At 43.7% G+C, this 22,025-nt stretch overlaps 1 protein-coding gene across 1 annotated transcript in view; it reads left to right on the top strand.

The window, feature by feature from the left end:
• The window catches only part of ARID1A (AT-rich interaction domain 1A), an 86,956-nt gene that overhangs the window by 7,193 nt on the left and 57,738 nt on the right, over positions 1-22,025 (top strand). Inside the window, exon 2 of the mRNA XM_029619245.1 lies at positions 21,584-21,796. Within this exon, the coding sequence (XP_029475105.1) occupies positions 21,584-21,796 (213 nt within the window). The remainder of the gene's footprint in view (positions 1-21,583; positions 21,797-22,025) is intronic.

Here is a 22,025-nt window from a genome sequence, read left to right as displayed (position 1 = left end):
CGGTAGTAAAATTGCAGCTGGGATAAACTCTCTGATCTTGACTTGTGGAAAAATGACTTAGAAACTCCTAAAGCTAGTATTAATCTCATTTGGTTGTGGGTTGGTGTTATAGCTACAAGCATGTCTTGTCCTTTCCATACCAGATTAATATGAATTCTGTTTTCATTGTGAAGTTTTTTTTCCTTTTTATGTTGCATATTGCCCTCAAATTTGAGGACAGATTCAGAAGCTTGAATGATGATTGAGGGAAATGGAGTGAGTGAAGATAGCGACTTACCCTTGCCTTGCTCTTCTCCCTCTAGACATGGGTGGACAAGAGGAGGAACAGGAGCTGTTTAGAATCTTAGTCATCCTCTTATGGTTGAAAATCTGCTGTGAAGAAGCCGTTACTTAAGTTAGTATTGGGAGGCTCACGTCATGTTTGAGACGTGGGCCAGACGCCTGCTCTCCAGGCTTGACCAGAGGTGTAGCAGAGGTGGCATTCAACGACCCAGGGAATGGGGGAGGGAAGGAGTCTATTACTGAGCCATGGCAACAACGGCCCACATTTAGGCTCTGGAGGAAGCTGCAGCCTCTGGTCTCTAGCCAAGGAGTGTGGCTGCCAGAACATAGGAACGGCGTGGAAGAATCCTTGGGTGGTGGCTCATGAAGGCTCAGGATGCCATGTTCTGATAGTTGGAAGCCGAGAGGAGCAGGAGGACACGATAAAGAAATGGGCAGCCTTCTGGAGACACCCCCCCCCAAAAAAAAAAGGCATTTGGTGTAATTCTGGCATCTGCCTTTGCTGGTCGGAGATGTATTAGCAGGTGCTTGTCTGATAGGATGGAGAGCGACTTTGTAACTTTGGCTGTCTGAGTTGGTTGTTGCACGGCCCGAGGCTCTTAACATCTTTCTCTTTCCAGACTGGGCTACTTCAGAGCATCTTGCAGGGCGACAGGCAGGTAGAAATTTTAAGAATAAAGCAACGATAGCTGAAATGCTGGCGACGCACACGACTGATAGACCTGCAGTGACTGCTATAAAAGTGGCAGAGCAATATTTATTTCGGCATACCAGTGATCTAGAAGTAGTGATTTTACAAGTGCTTGTTTTCCTGTGGTTTTCAGTATTGGAAGCTGTTTTAAAGACTTGCGTGCCATTTCTCATTTTTTGGTGTTCTGTTGGATGACCTTTTTTTTTTTTTTCTTTCTTGTATGTAGAAGTGATTACTGTGGAATGTGTCATTTTGCTGGCATATTTTGTCAAAATATGAATATTTTTTTTTTACTCCTAACTTTTTCTGACTTGTGAAGTTCTTGTCTGATAAGTCCCAACAATCGCCTCCTATGAAAATGCTCCCCTGGAGTGTATAGCAGTACAATAATTTGCTTGTGTGGTTTTTTTTTTTTTTTTTTTCCTGGTTACTCCTTGAAGGCCTGACTACCTAAGCCAGGGGTGGCCAACGCCAGTTCTCGAGAGCCGCAAACAGGCCTGGGTTTCAGGATATCTGCAATGAATACTCATGAGATTAATCTGCATACCATGGAGACAGTGCATGCAAACACTCTTCATGCATATTCATGCTGTCTATCCTGAAAACCAGGCATCCCCTGTTTGTGGCTCTTGAGGACTGGAGTTGGCCATCCCTCGCCTAGGGATGGCCAACTCCAGTCCTCACAGCTAGTGCTCCAAGCACTAGCTGTGAGGAAGCTAGCAGTAGAGATTTCTTGTCTCTGCCAATCTAAATTCCAAATTATGGAGCAATTCTCCCCAAAATGGTGTATAAATATCTTTATGGTACTATACAATTTTCATGAATAAATATATTTTTAACACTAGAAACCTGCAGAGGGAGCATTTAAGCATAGCCAGCTTCAGGGTTAATGAGGCTGATCTTCTGCTTTAACGTTCCTGGGAGTTTGAGTGTGTTAGTTCATGTACCATGGTTTTGCTGTCTTCACTGAACTTTCTTTGTGGAAATTGCTTAATGACGTGGTGTGAGGCAGTACTGGGGTTTGGAGGTCAGCTTGAAGGTCGAGCACCCTTCTCTGAGAGTATTGTAGAGAGGGCTCAACACCTGGTACTTTGTAAGGACCTCAGACTGTGATGTCATGTGGATTGTCGCACACTTCTGCAAGTCACAGTTCTGACCTCATTGACTGACTGAACTAAGCTTTAGGGAAAAACTTGGACTAATTATTGATGCTTGTAAGAATGTGAGATTTTATTTTTTTAAATAAAGGGTAAGCATTAGTTAGAGTGCTAGGAGGGCAGAATGGAGATGATTCTGTTGGATGGTTTTGTAGGATGGACTCTTATTTGACCTCTGCTTATGGAGGAGAAGCCTCAATATCTTAAGTAGTCTTCTCAATCGTTAAGCTAATGAATTGTGTGTCAATACTGAAATGGAGTGAGGTTTGCTTTACAAATACCTGTGCTTTGTTCCCCTCCTTCCTTCCCCAAATATTCCCCAGCATGTGCTGATGGTTTGTTTGTTTATTTAACAACTTTTTTTTATACATCTGACATTCGTGGGTACATCATATCAGTTTACAAGGAACTAAGAGAAATACAGCGAACGGCAGGGGGGATGGATCTGTATGGTTGGTGGTGGATCTGTAGCCCAGCTTCAAAGACCGGTGGGCGCACACAAAATAGCCAGCGTTGATTTTTATTCCTTCATGAATGTTACGAAGTTCCCTAAGTAGCAGACATTGTCAGTGTGAACTCTGCCAAACCAGCCGTCTGGGAATGGGAGCCCTGAACACAGCTATCCTGCCCAGGGTTCAAACCCGTCTCTTACAAGAGACCAGAGCTCAGTAATGGAAGGATTTTAGCAAAAAGCATCCATGGTTTTCAAAGTGTGGCTTTTGAGTAAAGACAGGCTTCTTGGAGGATGTGATCAAATAAAAGGCAAACCTCGTACCTGTACCCAGTGCATGTATATTCGCTTGAAATGTTAATCTGCTTTACCAAGATATTTTTATAATATTTCAGGCCTATTGTATTTATTTTGTTTATAAATTATATATGTTTACTGGTGTAGTTTAATATTTACCAAATTTCCATGCGTGGTACACTTCATTTCTGTTTGAAACAATGCATTGTATTGGAGAATTTTTATTTTTTATTAAGTATAACACAATAAATGTCTCTGACATCTGCCACATGATTTGGTAGAGAGCAGTGACTAACAGCCCGTGTAACCAGAAACCCGAGTCCCCTTTTCCTGAGCAGTCAGAGCTTGAGTTATAAAGGGCTTTTCCCATGGGCCTGTCCAGAGCTCCCTGTGTGTCTGCTTATGGATCAGTGAGGTGTGTTATCCTTCAGTTCCTTGAATCCCGTATCCCTCCATGTGGTGGCCGTGGAAAATCACATCTGTAGTGTTATAGGAAACTGTTTTTATTGTCATTAACAGGTGTCTCACTCTGTCTGGCCTGCAGCAAGGCGGCTTAAGTCTCTTTGCTACTCTTTGGGTAGTGGTACGTGTTCGCCAGATGTGAATGGCCTCTGTGCTAGTTCGTTGAAATATACTTGAGCATTTGCCATTATAGATGTTTCTTTCAGGGTGAGGTGAGTGTTTTGAGATGAAACAAGGCATCCCCCATTTTTGCCAGCTTTTTGTTTAGAGGTTTTACATCTTTTTTTTTCCATAAGATTCCAGGCTTCTTCCATTGCAGTAACAGGAAGGCCGTCCAGGGTTGCAGCAGTGTTAGCAACACGCGTGTCCCCCATCACCTTGACCGTCGAGAGTAGGTTTTCTCCTGTTGCTGACCTGTGACTGGTGGCATGGGAAGCAATGCTTGGTGAATACTTTTTGCTAATGTATTAAGTCTGCCTGATGAACCCAGATCTACAGTCTCCTTGTGAATGTTAACTGGAGAGGATGTCTCATTGTAAGCAAAGGGTTACATTTTAAAAGGCTTAATTGGGACTTGAGACACAATCAGATGTGCATACACATTGTAGGTTGTCATAATAGATGTAACTTTGCCCACATACAAAAGGGGGGACATATGACTTTCTTTCTTACATAACACAAGTTTTAAGAATATTATACCCACAAATGGCATGACTACATTTCTAATGTTGGACGTGTAGTGTCTAACTTTACACACCAACCTGATTTTCAAAGTCAATTTGTGTATTTTAATTGTTGGGAGAGGTAACATTCACTTTTCAATGTGTTTGAAAATACCCCTGTGAATCTGGAGTTGGTATTTTGCTTTGAAAATGAGTTCCTGAGCTGAAGGGGGCTTAAAACTCTCCACCAGTCTAAAAGCTGAGGGACAACTGTAAGTAGTTGGTAAAATGTAAAGAATCTCTATCTCAAACTCTAGGTAGTAGTAGTATGACTATCTCTAGTAGGGGCAAGGAACGTAACTAATGAAAAAACAGTTATCTAAAGCAGGTGTGTGCCATGCCTTCACAACTTTGGAAACTTAAAAAGCTATGGCTTACGCCTCTGAATGGGCAACAAGGAGAGGATCTTCCAGTTACTGCCAGGTGACCTGGCCCAGTCCATGGCAGCAAGAGCATACTAAGCACCAAGGCCCTCTGGTGACACTTATGTAAATATTCAGAGGTTGGGTCACTGTTAAACACAACAGTATTTAGTTTCCCTGAATACTTGTGGGCAACTATGTTAGTTTCAGTCCGATTTATTTTATATTGGACATTCAAGACAGCTAATCGGGTTGCATGGTGCTGAGCATCACTGCGTGGGAATCGTAGAGAAGCACCTTGTAGAATTTCGAAGAGGGGTGACATGGTGAAATTTTAGATAAGTTATTAGTGTGAATTTAGCTCACACCTTTTCACTGGTAGCTCCAGGCAAGTATTTTTATGAAGCAGAAAGGGTACAGCATCCTTCCATCTGCATTAATGAAGGGAGAAAGTTTTAACTGTGCAGTCAACTCATTATCCATGTTGGGGGACAGGAAGGAAGGGAAGTGGAGCCATTGCTGTTAAACTTAAATGGAAGTGCTTGGTATCTGCAGGCATTTTTTTACTTCTGTAACTCTCTTCTCCCCCCCCCCCCCCCCCCCCAGCTTGCTCTGCTTTTCTCTGTAAACTAGCACCTACACAAATCCTATCCAGCAGTACCAATTTCTAAATGGTGCTTCAAGACCACCTTTGAGTGCTGCTCTAGCCATATGTCGTTGCGTTCTTTTATGAACATGCATCAGTCACTTTCTGTGAAGGAATCTTACACAAGTTTGACATTAGTTGGGAGGATACAAATAAATCAGTCTATAGTAAATGATCTATAGTACTAAGGTAGCTATGCACAACTAGGCTTTCAGATACTTGAAAGGTTTTAATGATCTAAAGACAATGACAAACCTTTTCCATTGGAAAAAAATCAGCAGAACCAGGGGTCACGATTTGAAACTCCAGGGAGGAAGACTCAGAACCAATGTCAGGAAGTATTTCTTCACGGAGAGGGTGGTGGATGCCTGGAATGCCCTTCTGGAGGAAGTGGTGAAGACCAAAACTGTGAAGGACTTCAAAGGGGCGTGGGATAAATACTGTGGATCCATAAAGTCTAGAGGATGTGAATGAAGAGAAGAGGCATGGGGGTAGCTTGCAGGAATGACAGCTACTACCTGGAGATTAATACCCTTATTCAATAAACATACTTGCTGTCAGTGTGACTCCAGCATTGCTCTATGCTTCAACGGCAAGAGGAAATGTGGGAAAAAGGATTTGCATTCACAAAAAAGCAGGGAGTAGCTTGCTTGTTGCGGTGGTTACTACCCCAAACTAAATAAGTCTGATACTTCACTTTCAATGCATATCCAGCATAGCTCTGTGCTTCTACGGCAGGGGGGAAAGAGGAAAAGAGGATTTATATTCAGGCAACAACCAACAAGGACTGAATTACATAGTCTGGGTAAACAAATAATTATGGGTGTAGCTTGCTTGTTACGGCGGTTACTACCCCGAATCAATTAAGCTAGATACTTCACTTAGATGCAGCTCCAGCACTGCTCTCTACATCAATGGTGGGGGTGGAAGGTTACAAGAACCAAAAAGTTACTAATAAGGGCCAAGAGTAACAAATAAGTATGAGAGAAGAAAAAGTGTGAAAGCTTGCTGGGCAGTTTGGTCTCTTTCTGCTGTCATTGCTATGTTTCTATATGTAAATTCATTCACTTGCTGCCTCTTTGCTGTCAACTGCTGAAGTTTGTGGTGCTTACTGCAAAAGTACATGCAAGATGAGGAATATTAGGATATCTGTAGCCCCCATCAGCACATGCATGTGTTTAGTATTAGATATTGTTTTGGGCACTATTGGTCTGGTTTCCTTGATTAGTCAGCAACCCTCCTTGTTAGTTGTGGTTTTCCCAGGTTTCTGATGGACATGTGATTTGCAGATCTTAGGTCTGGCTTTTGAGGTACAGCTACCATAGAGTAGTAGCTCTAGTCTGATTGGGATTATTATTTTGTTGGAGTTGTGGTGTTAAAGCAACTAGCTGGTGGCCATGATCAAAGATTTGTGAATGACTAAGTCTTAAATGTTTCCTCTTGGTTAGTTGGTTCATGTGTAGCCCTGTGACAACACAGACCACTTTTCATTACTGGGCTAGGTTGGCCGTGGCCAATGAAAAATGCTTTTTCCTTTAATGAAGTCCATGAGCTTGTCTCTTCCTTATCCTTTTCAGCAGGGCATGTGCAAGCATAGGCACCCTAGGTAAATCTCTGGTCATTCATTTCCCCCTCTCCCATCTTAACTAAAGGCAGCAGTGCTTCCGGCACAGTGCAACCTTAGACAACAGAATTGGCTCAGGTACAGCCCCCCCCCCTCTAGACCTCACACAGACGGACGGATGGACTCCCAAATCTTGGCTCTCTAGACGACTGCCTAGTTTGCCTAATGGAAGCACCAGGCCTGTTTCCTAGTGTGATCTGCTGTATTGTTGAGCATGGCCTCCCCTTTAGAAATCAGTATGGCTAATCTTGTACCTTGCCCCTTGAGCACACACTCTCTTTCCTATTGGTAAGCATGTGAGGTTAAAGAGATGGGACTTGGGGGCATGCAGGAGTTTTCAGCCTGATCCTGGGAGAACTCTTGGTCAGTCTGGTTTTCAGGATATCCACAATGAACATGCCTTGCCTGTGAGGGATTTTCATGTATTGGCTCCATTATATGCAAACATCTTATGCACATTCATTATGGATAACTTGAAAACCTGACTGGTCGGGAGGTACTCAGAATTGGGGCGGGGGGGGGGGGGGTAAAGTCGGTCCAGGTACAGATAATTAGGACTAGGATCCCAGACAATTTACATTCAGGCCGATACAGGAAAAACGTGCGGGAGAGCCAGCGAGCGCCCGCTCTTCCTGAGCGCGCGATTCAGGAGGGTGGCCTATGCAAATTAGGGCTTGCGGTAAAAGGAACGGTGGCTGTCAGTGAGTTTGACAACCGACGCTCAATTTGTCCGGCGTCTGTTCTCAAACCCGCTGACAGCCGTGGGTTCGGAAAACGGATGCTGGCAAAATTGAGCGTCCTTCTGACCCAGGGGCTGATTTTTTTTTTACTTTTTGGGGCCTCCGACTTAATATCGCTATGATATTAAGTCGGAGGGTGTACAGAAAAGCAGTTTTTACTGTACACTTCTCCGGTGCCGGCCGAAATTAACGCCAGCCTTTGGGCAGGCGTTAATTTCTGAAAGTAAAATGTGCGGCTTGGCTGCACATTTTACTTTCTCTATCGCGCGGGAATAATAGGGCCATCAACATTCATTTGTATGTTGCGGGCACTATTAGTTTCGGGGGGGTTGGATGCGTGTTTTTGACGCGCTATTACCCCTTACTGTATAAGGGGTAAAGCTAGCTCGTCAAATGCGCGTCCAAACCTGGGCTAACAGTGCGCTCCACCGGAGCGCCCTGTACTGTATCGGCCTGATTGATAGCTACTGGGAAAGCCTTCTGTACAGGCTAATACTGATCTCACCCAGTATTTTTTTTTCCACAGGCAGCTGCAGTGACTATAGATACCCAATGCTATTTTTTTCTTCCATTTCAAAGTATTTACAGCAATAGGTGTAAGGCAATGGGAAGCTTTTATTTCAGGCTAACCCAACCATGTAAACAGGTGCTGTTGGAGTAGCACTTTGCAAGTGGACTCCTTGCAAAACTTGCACCTTGCTTGACTGTCTTGTGCTGCTGCTTCCCCTATATTTTATTGACCATCCTGTGCCTTTAGAAACACCTGCTCTGTGCAGGTTGAATGCGAAGACTTCCTGCCATTGGTCAGTGGATTCACTGCAGGGCCATACGGGGCATCCTTGGTTTGTTGCATGATGGGACTTAGTTCTTCCACCCCATGTTGTCGAATCTTTCATATGCGAGATGAGGTGCTGAATGTTTTGTTTGTATCTCTTTTCTGTACAATACGCACAGTTGGCAGAACGTTTTCCGTGGTGTTCTGTTGTCTACTTACCCCTGTTGAGTGCTGAATATATAATTTAGATGTTGGGACAAGTAGTGTCCAACTTCAGCGGCAGCTTTTTTTGTTTGTTTGTTTGTTTTTAATTTATAAAGTTTCCCTTTTCAAACACCGTAGTTAGTAATGCAACCTGCACTTTGCCTGATCCGTGGCACGCGCGTCCCCAGGGAGAACGTTAGCACAGTCACGTGACGCTGTTTGACAAACGAGACTCTGCGGGATTGCCCTGCAATCTATTATCGCTGGAAGTCAAAACGGTAGCCAGGTTCCCCCCCCCCCAGCAAAAAAAATAAAAAAAAATCACGGCTCAGTTCAAAGGCGAAACCTGCACTTTCCCTGAACGCTGCCCTCTCCCCGGTACAGCCCACCTGCGCGGTCGCTGGATCCTGCATTATTCATAGGCCTGTGCTAACGTCAGGGTGTTGCCATGGTGTGGCTATGACGTCATAAAGTCGGCCTGTAGAGTTCACGCCAGGGCCAAATGGGGGCGAGAACGTGGTCATTGATACACGTGCGCCTAATTGTCAGAGGACAGAATTTTAGAGTCGGATGCTGACTGCATGGCCCTCTGTGTACCGCCCCCTTCCTAATGTGCAAGTGGGGTGGTTCTTGATCCGTTTTGTGCGAAGGACGCTAGACTTTGTGGTGGCAGAGTACTGCGACCACGGCTGCTCCTACTTATGTTGCTGGCAGTGAGAGAGGAGTTTGAAAGGACCGGCGGGAGGGAAAGAGCCACTAAAGGGAAAAAAAAATGTAGCTTGGGTTAGTGGTGAAACTTAACGCACACAACTTGTGATAATTCTTGTTCTTCCTTTTCTGCTCCTAGGAGCTGGAAATCTCGGTAACATCACCGAAGTGATTATCTGAAGCAATTAGGCAGTTTCCAGTGTGCCAGACTGAAAATAAAAGCTCTCTAGGAGGGTTCCATAAATCTTAAAAATGTACAATGAGATCAGTTTCCATGCTGTTTAGAAAAGAACTGGTAAGCTAGCTACTTGAAAAGTTAGACACAAAGACTTGTATCGTTTTTATTTTTTGGTGTAGTAGGGATATTGACCCTAAAGCAACTTTCTGTCGGTCACTTTCTGCTGATCTGTTTAGATGGAAAGTATTCATCACTTTAATGTACACAGCAGCATGAGATAGATATGCAGCCACCTTCCTAGTGGCGGTAGACTTCCTTAAACAGGGTTGTTTTGGTTGGTCTCAGATGAGAGATGAAAACTTGTGAAATGAGATGAAATGCTATAGTGACAACGGTGTTAAATTGGTTGGAAATGGAGAAGGCGTTCAGGAGAGGAATTCAGGAGCTTTGAAGATGGGTAAATGGGGGGTGGGGGCATTTTAATGAGGGGAGAATGATGAAGACTGGAAGGAACTGGCCCAGAGCTTCTCTCCATGCTGTGGCACTTACTGCACAATTCTCTAGCCCTTAGTGTGTTTTGGGTTTTTTTACCCCCTGATGGGGAAACCTGGGGCCTTGCCTGTTGATTTTGACACCTCTACCCTTGGTACATTTTGTCAAATTTGATTATATTGATTTGATATTAATATAACTTGTTGGACATTATACGTGCAAATGGACATTCCTACCCTTCTGAATTGGGGATGTTGGCGGAATCTGCGGGTGGTCCGCACTCTGCTTTTGTGAAAGTTGTGATCATGCTAGTTCATGTGTTGATGAAGGCCTTGATGCAGTGTAAGTGCTCCAGGCAAGTTCTTAACCTATGGATTATAGGGGGTGCCATTATATGAAGCTACTTGGAAAATCCAGATTGAAGTACAATGGGATCTGACTTTTTTTTTTTTTTTTCTTGTTAGCTTCTGAAAAGCTGGGATATTTTAACTTCACATGCTTTTACAGTAGAGCAATGAGTGACCAATTGCCACTTTTCATAACTCTCCTTCACAGATAAATTAGGAACACCCATGTCTTATTGTGTACAAGTGCATGGGTAAAATGGAGTAATTCTGTTCCCCCCCCCCCCCCCCAGTGTGTGTTTTAATTCTGGCCTATACCATAATCAGGCCGATACAGTAACCCACCATTGGACGTGCGTTTTCCCTTACCCCTTATTCAGTAAGGGGCCGAAAACGTGCATCCAATCTCCCGAACCTAATAGCGCCTGCAACATGCAAATGCATGTTGATGGCCCTGTTAGGTATTCCCGCGCGATTCAGAAAACAAAATGTGCAGCCAAGCCGCACATTTTGCTTTCAGAAATTAGCGCCTACCCAAAGGTAGGCGTTAATTTCTTCGGGCACTGGGAAAGTGCACAGAAAAGCAGTAAAAACTGCTTTTCTGTGCACCCTTCAACTTAATATCATGGCGATATTAAGTTGGAGGTCCCGAAACTTTCCAAAAGTAAAAAATAAATAAATAAATTTGAAGTCGGCCCGCGGCTGTTGGGTCGAAAACCGGACGCTCAATTTTGCCGGCGTCCGGTTTCCGAGCCCGTGGCTGTCAGCAGGCTCGAGAACCGACGCCGGCAAAATTGAGCGTCTGCTGTCAAACCCGCTGACAGCCGCCACTCCGGTCCAAAAGGAGGTGCTAGGGACACGCTGGTGTCCCTAATTAGCATACTGAATCGTGCACACAGGAGAGAGTGGCCTGTACACGCACCGGGAGAGCTCTCCCGCGAACTTTACTGAATCGGCCTGACAGTCAGGTGCTATGGATTTCACAATTTTCTGATGAATAAAATTGCAAATGTGCAGTTATTCAGTAGAATTGACATTTGCTGTTCACCTCCTATAAAGGTTAAGGGGAGGACGGGTGCATGAGAGGGACAGTATGACTCCAGCTTTTGTCAGCTGGAGCTTCTTGTAGTTTGCTGGAAGTGGACAAATCCACCTCCATGGGTTTTTCATTGAGAAATTGTTGGGGTTGTTTGCGGAGGCAGATTAGCCCTACAGTATTCTAGTAGCAGAGAGAACTGATGCAAAATGAATGACAGGCTCCTGAGTTCTGCCTGTGGTTTCTCTTTCTGTTCCTGCCTGATGTGTTCAGTTGGTGTAGGAACCAGAGAGGTAATAAAATTAGCTTTTTAAAAAATGGACACAAAGTGGGGGGCGGGGGGAAAAAGCATGCATCTTCGCTCTTTGAAGTTTAAGCTCTGAGGGTGAAATCTTCCTAAAAATGTTCTGGACAGAATCTGTTAGCTTTAGTGAGTGGTCTTCCACTACCCCTTCAGTATATGGAGTAGGGGGAGAAGCTAGCCTGTCAGCTGGGCATCTTGATAGCAGCTGGGAGGATATCTGTTAGGGGAAAAAAATGCTTGCTGGCTGTCCTGCCAGATGGGGGGTGGGCGAGTTTGTGGCTTGGTGCTGCTCAGCTAGTGCAGGGGCATTTTGAGGGATCTTTATTCTGGGTGAAAGGCTGCTCTGGGGGAATCTTGAAGCACAGGAGACAACTTTTCAAACTGACTGGTGGGGGGGTGGTAACCCAAATTTGACTTCTATGTTGCTTAGTCATAGCCCAAAGCAGATTACAGGCAGTGAAAGAGTTTGCTCAATATTGGGGGTGCTCAAGCACCCTGTACACACAGAACTGGCATATGTGGTCTGAGGGATCTTGATTGTGGGTGCGGTGCTGCTCTGCTGGGATAGGGGTAGTCTGAGGGATCTTGAGTGTGGGTGCTCTGCTAGACGTGGGGGTCTGAGGGATCTCGATTATGGGTGTTGGTCTGGTGGGAAGGGATGTTGAGGGCTATTGTACTGGAATGGGGGGGGGGGGGTGTGGTGTTGAGGGATCTTGCTCAGTTAGGGCAGGAATTTGTTGGTGCTCCATAGCGGAAGCATGGCCGGTCAGTAAAAGATACGGGGGTAACAACTGCTTCTGCTCCCTGCATTCATGCTGAAGGACGGGCTTCAGTGTCTTTTGTGAGCCGCTCGGCAGCCGAACAATAGCCGCTGCCGCTTGCCGAGGCCATGTGGCGAGTCACGTGTCCCGCCGCCGTCCCTGCCGGGGTCCTGGCCCATCTGTTAGATCGGCGCTTTCTGGGTTATCAGGCGGAGATCCAAGTCCTCCCAGACTGCCTCCTGGCCAGAGATTACAGGCACTAACCTTTTTTTTTTTTTTCTTCTCCTCCCTGCCAGGGCTGGTGTGGCTTTTCTCTTATGCAGATTAGCCATGTGTTTCTCACTTAAGACACAGGGGAAAGACTTTTTTTTTTTTTTTTTTTTTTCCCTTCCCTGCATTCTGATCGGAAGGGGCGGTGTCCGGCCGAGCCCAGGGACCGCATCTCCGGGCCAGGGAAGAGAACAAGTGTGGCGGAAGGATTACTGCGGCCCCCCCCCCCCCTCCCTTCCTTCCCACTGCGGCAACGTCAGCACAACACAACCAGCCTCTCTCATGCTGCTAGTGTCATTCATTCAGTGCCAAGACTGCTTTAAAAAATTCCTTTGGCCCCGGTTCAAACAGGAGTACAGCTGGGATGTGTTAGATTTTAGGCAGTCTGCCCTCAATTTGAGATGAGATATAAATAGCCGTGCCGACTTCCTTAACTAGCGCTCTCGGAGGTAAAATGCAGGTTAATTACTGTGGGAATCGATTGGGGGGATCCTTGGCACATTCCCTCCCGCTCTTTGAAGAGTCTCAGGGACTTATTGTTATGAATGGGACAGGGAGGGAGAGAGCAGGTTAGCCGGAAGGTGGGAATTTGATGTGCATTTTAATACGGAGGGAATGGATGGCACCGCTGGATCAGATTTTATTGATTTGGAATTCCTGGAAGAGTCCCTGAAGATGTGGCAAGCAAGAAATTAATTTTTCTGCCAGTCTCCCTGCCTTTTTTTTTTTTAATAGTACACATTTATTGTGAAACTTGACCTAAGCTGGTTGGTTAGAGTAAAGCCTACTAATGTAATTTAAAGTAACTAGTCATTCCATCCTAAAAGCATCCTTAACAAGAATATAGGAGTCTGACCTTGGATGATGATGATTCAGGAATAGATGTCTTCATCTTTTATAGACTGATTTCTTAATAAAAGTAATTAAAATTTTTTTCCTGTCTAGCGTGTGACACTTTTTTTTTTCCCTTTGCTGCAACATCCTGGTAGAACCAATTTTTTTCTCTTTGTTTTGTAAGGGATCTCAGAAAAAAACCCATATAAAAAAGCATAAGCACTTCCTTTTTATTTTTTGGGGGGTGGGGGATTAGATTATTCTCCTAGGGCGACAAGCAGGATGGTAGTCCTCACATGTGGGTGACATCATCTGATGGAGCCCGGCATGGAAAACGTCTGCCTAAGTTTCTAGAAACTTTGGCCAGCAGACTGAGCATGCCCAGCCCGTTGCTATCCGCGCGAGATCCCCCTTCAGTCTCTCCTTCAGTGCAGTTGCCACATCTCCTTTTTTCTCAGGTATAAAATGGTGGGAATGCAGTGAAGTAGGTGTGTTGTGAATATTGAGAAGTATATGCTGGTGAATTGTTTCCTGACACTTCTCTTTCTGCGAGGGACCCAGTCTTCACTAGCATACTCGTGCCAGCTCACTCCTAGCGGTCTCTGAGTAGCATCTCCTGGTCTCTTGCAAGGACTTGAAGACCCCTTTTGGTGGTTTCTTCCCATTTCTTGTGCTTGCCTGGGAACAGAGCGCGCACGCATTTTGATTCCTGTTTCCTAGCTTTCATCTTTGGCGCCCATGAATTACACCCAGTAAAGCTGTTTGCTGAAGTGCTGAGTCCAGCAGTGTCAGCAGTTACTATAAAAGCAGCATGTAGCTTTCAGAAAAATCTCACAAGTATTGGTGCTGTTTTTTGATGGAAAAGCTGAAGAAAAATTTTTTTTTTTTTTAAACCAGTGGTGTTGAGCATAGCTAGATTAGGTATCAAAACAGCTAGAACACAACCCTTATGACTACAGTACAGCAAGGACAAGACACACTCAAGGCGAACAGAAAAAAAGGTGCACAGGGTGCAGCTGGCAAAAAAAAATGCTATGGAGATCCCAAGGTCATCAAGCTAATCCAGAAAGGGGGCAAGTACCCTGAATCCTAGTGCCAGCTCCGTGGGTGTCTGAGCACCTCCAGTATTGAGCAAAATCCATCATTCTGCCCAAAGAAGGATAACGTGTGTTGCGTTTAGCACCACTAGTTATTTTGAAAAGCTGGCACCTATGCTTCAAATTTTGGTAAACCATAAAATGACTCCATAAAGAAACATTTCAGTCCTAATACTGAACCTTCATCAGGGACCAGAAGTAAATTCTTGTTAATCTGAGGAATGCAAAGTTAACCTCTATTTAGTTTTGTCTCTTGTGCTGCGTTTCCAGTAGAATTTGTGTCTTTTTAAGGAAACTGGAGCAAATGTCATTTTCTTCCTAGAAACACTCAGTTGTTATATGTTTTACAAGAAAAATAAATTGCAGTCTTTAAAGGCATTTAAGCTAGTTTCAATGAAAAGCAATCTCCGGTGTGAAATTTTGAGTAGAAAATTAAATTTTGCTGGCAGGTTTCTTGCACTGGTGGTTGACCTGTGTGCTGCTGCACCGCACAGTTACCTGGAAAATCCTAAAGGCGCGAGGCAGATCTCACACCATGGTGTTTGGTTTATTTTCAATAAGTCCTTATCCTGCTTAGACAAATTAAACGTTAGAATCTCCTTCTATGTTTCAAACTTACCGTTTCCATCTGTGGCTTCTCTTCCTCTGCATGTTCCCCCAGCTGCTCTTTGCTACCTTCACTGTCTGGGACTTTGATAAGGGTCTGGCTGTGCAGAATCCATTTGTTTTGCTGATTCTCTGTTTAGGGCACACTGTGTACGACTAATTTAGCTGATAAAGGGGTGAAATTGGAGTCTGTTTTAATAGGGCTTAATTTAATCAGGTGTATCATCCTTGTGACATGCCGGGGCGCGGGGTTTGGCCAGCAATTACCTGAGCTATTTTAGAAGAATCTGAGCCCTGAAGATCGAGTTCTGGTTTATACGCTGGTCAGAAGAGAGCGGAACACGTTCAGCTTTTTCTGCTTCTCTCTCCTGCTCGAGCTTTGCATTTGCAGCATAAAATGGCTGAAATTCCTTACTCCTCGGGAGAAGGGTTATCTAGACCCTACTTTTTCTGTGGGTTTAGACTCCGGCATGAGAAGTGAAGTCAGAAGTAACTCCTTTGGGCTGCAGACTTGCAGAAGTCACCATTAGCATCTTGTGTGGCTCTTTCTCCCATCTCTTCAGAAGCTCTTTGCTTTTTTTGCAGCCCAGAGCATGACTTCATGCATTTTTTTTTCTGATCTGCTCGGATTGTAAAGCACATTGTGAGATGATTGGGTGGCTTTGTATGAATGTAAAATGTTATCACTGAGATGGGACAGCTCTTTTTTTTTTTTTTCTTGTACTTGCTGGTGCTGTGTGGCTCACTCTCTGTAGCTATCAGTAGCCAAGGAGGACAAGTGCGGAGTCTGCGCTGGAGTCTTCAGCTAAGCAGCTGTGATGGTATTGCTGCTCTCTCACCAGAGATGGTGTGCTGAATGCTCCCATTTAAATCTGATAAATGTAGCTCGGCCATGCTGCAAGATCTTGTTTTTGATCTGAATACTTGGACTCTCCATTTCTTGTGGAAATTGTCATTGGATCTTTCATATTCACAAGTTGTTCCAGCGACTAGTCTAATGGTCTGCACATTTGACAATGCCACTTCGTTCCGAATACTACTCTCTGGCATTTGTTGGACAGAACCAGAGCCTATGCTGTTGTAACTGGGTCATAGATAATTCTGATTTTATTTTGGGTACAGAGGTTTGACAGGCTGGCATTTTAGCCCCCTATTTAGTGCTTTGGGTAACTTTTTTTTTTTTTTACACTTTTTCACATCCATGGGTACTTGAACCTTGTGGTGGGTTTACACTGTATCATTTTCTTTTACTGCAGATGTACAGTTGTAATTCCTCTCTTTCAGAAAGCATGCTTCCCAATATTCTAAAAATAGGCGGCTGTTGCCCCAATTCTGAAGAATGAGAATGCTCACCCTAAGATAGGCTTCAATTATAGACCGATAGCAAACTTGCTATTTGCTGCAAAGAGAAAGTGGTGACCTCTCAGATCTCTGGGTTTATGGAAGAAGCTAATAAGTCAGAGCTAGCCCAGGCTGGTTTTAGGAGGGGGATGTAGCATGGAGTCCATCATGGTGGACGTGATGGGACTCTCTGATGCCTGCCCTTAATGCACATGTGATTCTTGGTCTGTCAAGTACTTTTGACCTTGTGGATAATGGTATCCTGATCTCTTTAGGATTGGAAGGGACTGTCTTAAAATGGAATTCTTGTGTGTGTGTGGTGTTTTTTTTTGTATCCTTCCAAGGTTCTTGTTAACATTTAGGTGGTTCTGGGATTCTCGCTGTCTCCCTTGTTCAGTGTTTGTCTCTGTTAGGGGGTGGTATTTGATCTTTTGATTTTATCCCTTTTATAATGTGGATAAGTGCAAGGTGATGCATATAGGGAAAAATAGCCCATGCTATAATTACACAATATTGGGTTCCATATTAGGTGCTACAACCCAAGAAAGAGATCTAGGCGTCATAGTGGATAACACATTGAAATCGTCGGTTCAGTGTGCTGCGGCAGTCAAAAAAGCAAACAGAATGTTGGTAATTATTGGAAAGGGAATGGTGAATAAAACGGAAAATATCATAATGCCTCTGTATCGCTCCATGGTGAGACTGCACCTTGAATACTGTGTACAATTCTGGTCGCCGCATCTAAAAAAAGATATAGTTGCGATGGAGAAGGTACAGAGAAGGGCGAGCAAAATAAGGGGAATGGAACAGCTCCCCTATGAGGAAAGACTAAAGAGGTTAGGACTTTTCAGCTTGGAGAAGAGACAGCTAAGGGGGGATATGATAGAGGTGTTTAAAATTATGAGAGGTCTAGAACGGGTAGATGTGAATCGGTTATTTACTCTTTCAGATAGTAGAAAGACTAGGGGGCACTCCATGAAGTTAGCATGGGGCACATTTAAAACTAATCGGAGAAGGTTCTTTTTTACTCAACGCACAATTAAACTCTGGAATTTGTTGCCAGAGGATGTGGTTAGTGCAGTTAATATAGCTGTGTTTAAAAAAGGATTGGATAAGTTCTTGGAGGAGAAGTCCATTACCTGCTATTAAGTTCACTTAGAGAATAGCCGCTGCCATTAGCAATGGTAACATGGGATAGACTTAGTTTTTGGGTACTTGCCAGGTTCTTATGGCCTGGATTGGCCACTGTTGGAAGCAGGATGCTGGGCTTGATGGACCCTTGCTCTGACCCAGTATGGCAGGTTCTTATGTTTTCTTATATATGCAGATGATCAGATTGTAGTCCCATTAAGCCAGGATGCTGATGCTACTCTTTCACCTTGACAATTGTATGATTGTAGTTAGTACTTGGTTAAAAGAGAATTTTCTGGTTTTCAATTCCAAAAAAACCCAGAGATCTTACAAATAGGAGCCAAACTGGAGAAAATTCAGATTTTCATTGATGAGTTGTGATCTCGATGACTGAAGAAGTGAGGCCATTGGGCTAAACACTAGTTGGACCCTGGAAAATCAAATAAGTGTAGTTTTACGAACAGCTTATAGGCGCTTATGCCTGGTAAGGCAATTAAAACAGTTTGTCCTTTTAGAGCATTAAAATTGGTGGTGTATGCTCTAGTACTTGTAATACTGGATTATTGCAATGCCATATACTGGTGTTTTTAATAAGAAAGTTCTAGGTATTTCAGAATATGGCGGTGAGAACTGTAATAAGTCGGTCTAGCCGGGAATCTGCTGCCCCTCTTTTAGTAAACCTGCTTTGTGGCAACCTGTGAGGTTACGATGTATGTTCACACTGTTGGTGCTTGCGTGGCACCTCTCCTCCACATATGTCTTGAAGGCTGGGTTGGAAATCCTCAGAGACGTGCAATCACAATATTGCCATCGGCTTCAGCTGCCACCAATAAGAGCTTTTTGGCATGTTTGAAAATAGATCATTCTCTATAACTGTACCCAAACTATGGAATGATCTCCCTTTGTCCAAGGAAGAGAATAATTTAATATGATTTTGCTATAAATTGAAGACCTGGCTGATGATTACCAAGTGTTTATAAGTAATTGTTCTAATCTGGAACCAGTAGTAAGAATCTGTGCTTTGTCTATGGAGTGTTTTTCTGTAATGGTATATTATGTGTTTTTTTTGTTAAACTTTGTACATTGCTTTGTAAAGTGGTATTCTAAAACCTGGAAAGCAATTTATAAAATTTATTTTATAAATTTATTTACAGATTTATCACTTAAGTGATTTTACAAAAAACTCACATTCTTCTAGAATAAATCATACAATGAAAATAACTTACAGATAAAAACAAAAAATCAAGTCTCTAACACATTAGATAATGTTGGCTTCATAAATAGCAGCAATTGTTGAATTTTATAATTTATAGGCTTGGGCAAATAGGAAGCTCTTTACCATCTTCCTGAATGTTGTCAATACGGTTTCATTTTTGAGTTGCTGTGATAGTGTGTGCCAAAGTGGTCCTTGCACATAAAGATGCTCTCTGGATTCCTCCAAAAACGTACTAGCTTAAAAGAAGGGCTATCTAGATTTAGTTGTGCTCCCGAACAAAGAGTCTTAACTAGACAATACAACTTACGGGCAAGTTCATTCCTTTGTATACCAAAATTAGGGTTTTAAATTTTACCTGCCAAGCTACAGGAAGTGCAGTGAATTGGAGTAGTCGATGGTGGATAATACTAAAGAATGGATCACATTTTTTAAAACTGAAATCATTCAGAAAAGGCCGAATTCTCCTAAGCGTTTATAATTTAATTTTTAATAGGTGCGTACTATTCAATCTAAGAAAGGCAGTGCCTGTCGGGTTGGATACAATACAAAACCTTATCCCTCATCCACAAACAGAATGGATGAATGCTGCGCTACTCTTCCAAACACCTCAAAGGAATCTGCGTTCCACAGACACCGGCCTTCTCACCATCCCCTCCACAGATCAACCAGGGAACGTGCTCTGTCCATAGCCGGAACGCCCTTCCCCACAAACCTAAGACTTGAACCAACAAGACAAACCTTCAGAGAGAAGCTTAAAAACATGGCTCTTCCAAAAAGCCTTCACAACATACAAAGGACCACCACACTCATCACACTCCCTCCCATTCCCCCCCTCCTCAGTCTCAAGCCATATCTTGAAACCCATTTAACGCAGAATATAAGCTTCTATATACCTAAAATGGTGATGAGAGATAAAGTTCTCCTTTTAATAGATTGTTTCCCCGTTATGTTCTCCAAGTTCACAACCTGTTACAATGTGATAACACATGTTGAATGTCTGTATATAAAAGCAAATAAATAAATAGTGCCGTTCTGCATTTTTGTGGCTCAGGCACGTTGACTCTGAGCATGGAGTCGAGCTGGTGTTGTGCCACCTAGGAACAGAGGTTTGCAAGAGCCGTGTGCTCTCCTAGCTCTGAAGAGAATGCCACCTTACTCTTGACCATGGGATATGGGCAAAGTACTTATGAAAGCCAAATAAAAGGTTTATTTTCATGGGAGGATGAAGGGAGACCAGTTCCGGCAGTTCCTACTGCACACAAATATGTTAAAGCAAGGGGCAGTGGAGGTCTGTGCAGTCATTTAACTGTAACGAAAAACTTCTTTTTCAAACTATACCTTCCTTGTATCAGAAATGATGGGAGGGGGGAGTGAAAAAAGCATTTGCATGCATCCAACTATCCCGCCTGCCTCCACTCCTAGTGAACCCCTATTTTCAGTTGCCACAATTGTGCACAATCGCACATTACACTTGCGCTTATCTGTACAGAGGCTCGGCAATGTTCAGAAGCCTATTTTATGGCATAAACGTGCTTACCGCAGGGAGATATGTAGATAGTTGCTGTCTTTGTGTCCCGTTGTAATTGTAAGGTTAATGGACAATTTTGGGTGGGATATGGCGAGTAGACCCTAAGGAAACACAAGCTATTGTTAAATGTCCCTAAAAAGGCAGTGTAAAATGTTTACAGCTTAACACAGAATGACCAACACAAATGGAGCAAATTATGTATATACATTTTAAGATGCCTTTTACTGGTCTGGGCTTTTCTTTTTAACTGGGATGCTGTTGGCGGCTCAACCTTTAAATCTAATTGAACAGATCTGCAAGTTCATAAGTGTGCAGAGTGGTCGAGAACAGGTAAACTAAGTGCATTACAAGATGGCTATTAGTCTGAGGTTCTGCTGAGTTATCATAAACCTGGAGATAACGTTTAAAACATCCGCGCGGGCGTACACGTACATGCGTATGCCAGTTCACGTGAATGGTTGTGGCCATTTTATAATATCCGCGTGTATATGCATGTTATAAAATCGGATGTACATGTGTGCACAATTTTATATGGACCTGTGCGTGCAAATGCCAGCTCTCCCGCATAAGGGGGAGGGGGATTTAAAAAAAAAAAAAAAAGTGCTGATGCAATAGCCCTCTTTCCCAGTTCACCAAGTTAACGGATCGGATTTCCTAACCCCTCCTGTTTAGCCTTCCTTTTCCCTTTAACACAGACCCTTAAAAACACCACTGACTCACCTAGCTTTTTTTTTTTATTATTTTTTTATTTTAATGCTTGCACGCAGTCCACCGCACACTTATGTACGTAAATATTTTTGCATGCATTTCAAGGCAAACGCCCTCGCCCCACCCCCTTTTTTTTTTTTTTTTTTTAATAAGTTTTGATTTGAGTGCATTCTCGCGTGTGCCTTAATCTGCGTGGCACGCGCCAGCCCAAGCTACATATCTCCCGAATTTGGCGCACGTAGGGCTTTTAAAATTCACCTGTAAGAGTTTGTGGTCACCAAGCCCCAGATGTTGGTTGGACTTCCTAGGTAGATCCGAGTGAGTGCAGCACCTTAGCTTCCATTTTCTGTAATAAAGTTATGCAAACGTGCAGCATCTTAGAGTATATATAATAAAGCTACTTCTACAGATTAACTTTTTGAAGAAAAATTCATAATTCAGATCTCAAACCTGGCTCACTGCTAAGAGTGGGGATGATTTAGGACCTTGGGGCAGTGCTGATCATTTTTGGTACATGTGAGATTGACAATTCCACCCCTCCCACCTTATCTAGGAATAAAGCAGTCTGTCTGTCTATCCCGTCCATCCATTCTTCCTTCATTCTCTTTCCTTGCAGCCTTCCAGTCCAATGGATCAGATGGGCAAGATGAGACCTCAGCCGTATGGAGCAAGTAATCCATACACGCAACAGCAGGGACCTCCTTCAGGGCCACAGCAGGGACACGGCTATCCAGGTCAACCGTATGGACCACAGACGCCCCAGCGATACCCAATGGCCATGCAGGGAAGGACACAGGGTAGCATGGGCAGCAACCCCTATGCACAGCAGGTGGGTGCTGACACATTTTGCCCATGGTGGAAGCACCAAGACCTCAGTAGCCAGGCACTTCTTTTCCCCGCCTATATATTCTTTGAATTTTATTTTTCTAGAGGACAGATTTAAGGGTGTTTTGTTGCTTTTGGTACAGGGCTTTACGTGGCAGGTAATGCTGAGCTGCCCAAACCAGATAATTTGCAGGTTTTGGTTATGTAACGTTATTTGTATTGCTTATTTTATA

The sequence above is a fragment of the Rhinatrema bivittatum genome, chromosome 11, assembly GCF_901001135.1.
Source record: "Rhinatrema bivittatum chromosome 11, aRhiBiv1.1, whole genome shotgun sequence".
Taxonomy (NCBI): Eukaryota; Metazoa; Chordata; class Amphibia; order Gymnophiona; family Rhinatrematidae; genus Rhinatrema; species Rhinatrema bivittatum.
The sequence above is the reverse complement of the archived record's forward strand: the minus strand, read 5'-3'. Positions and strand labels throughout refer to the sequence as shown.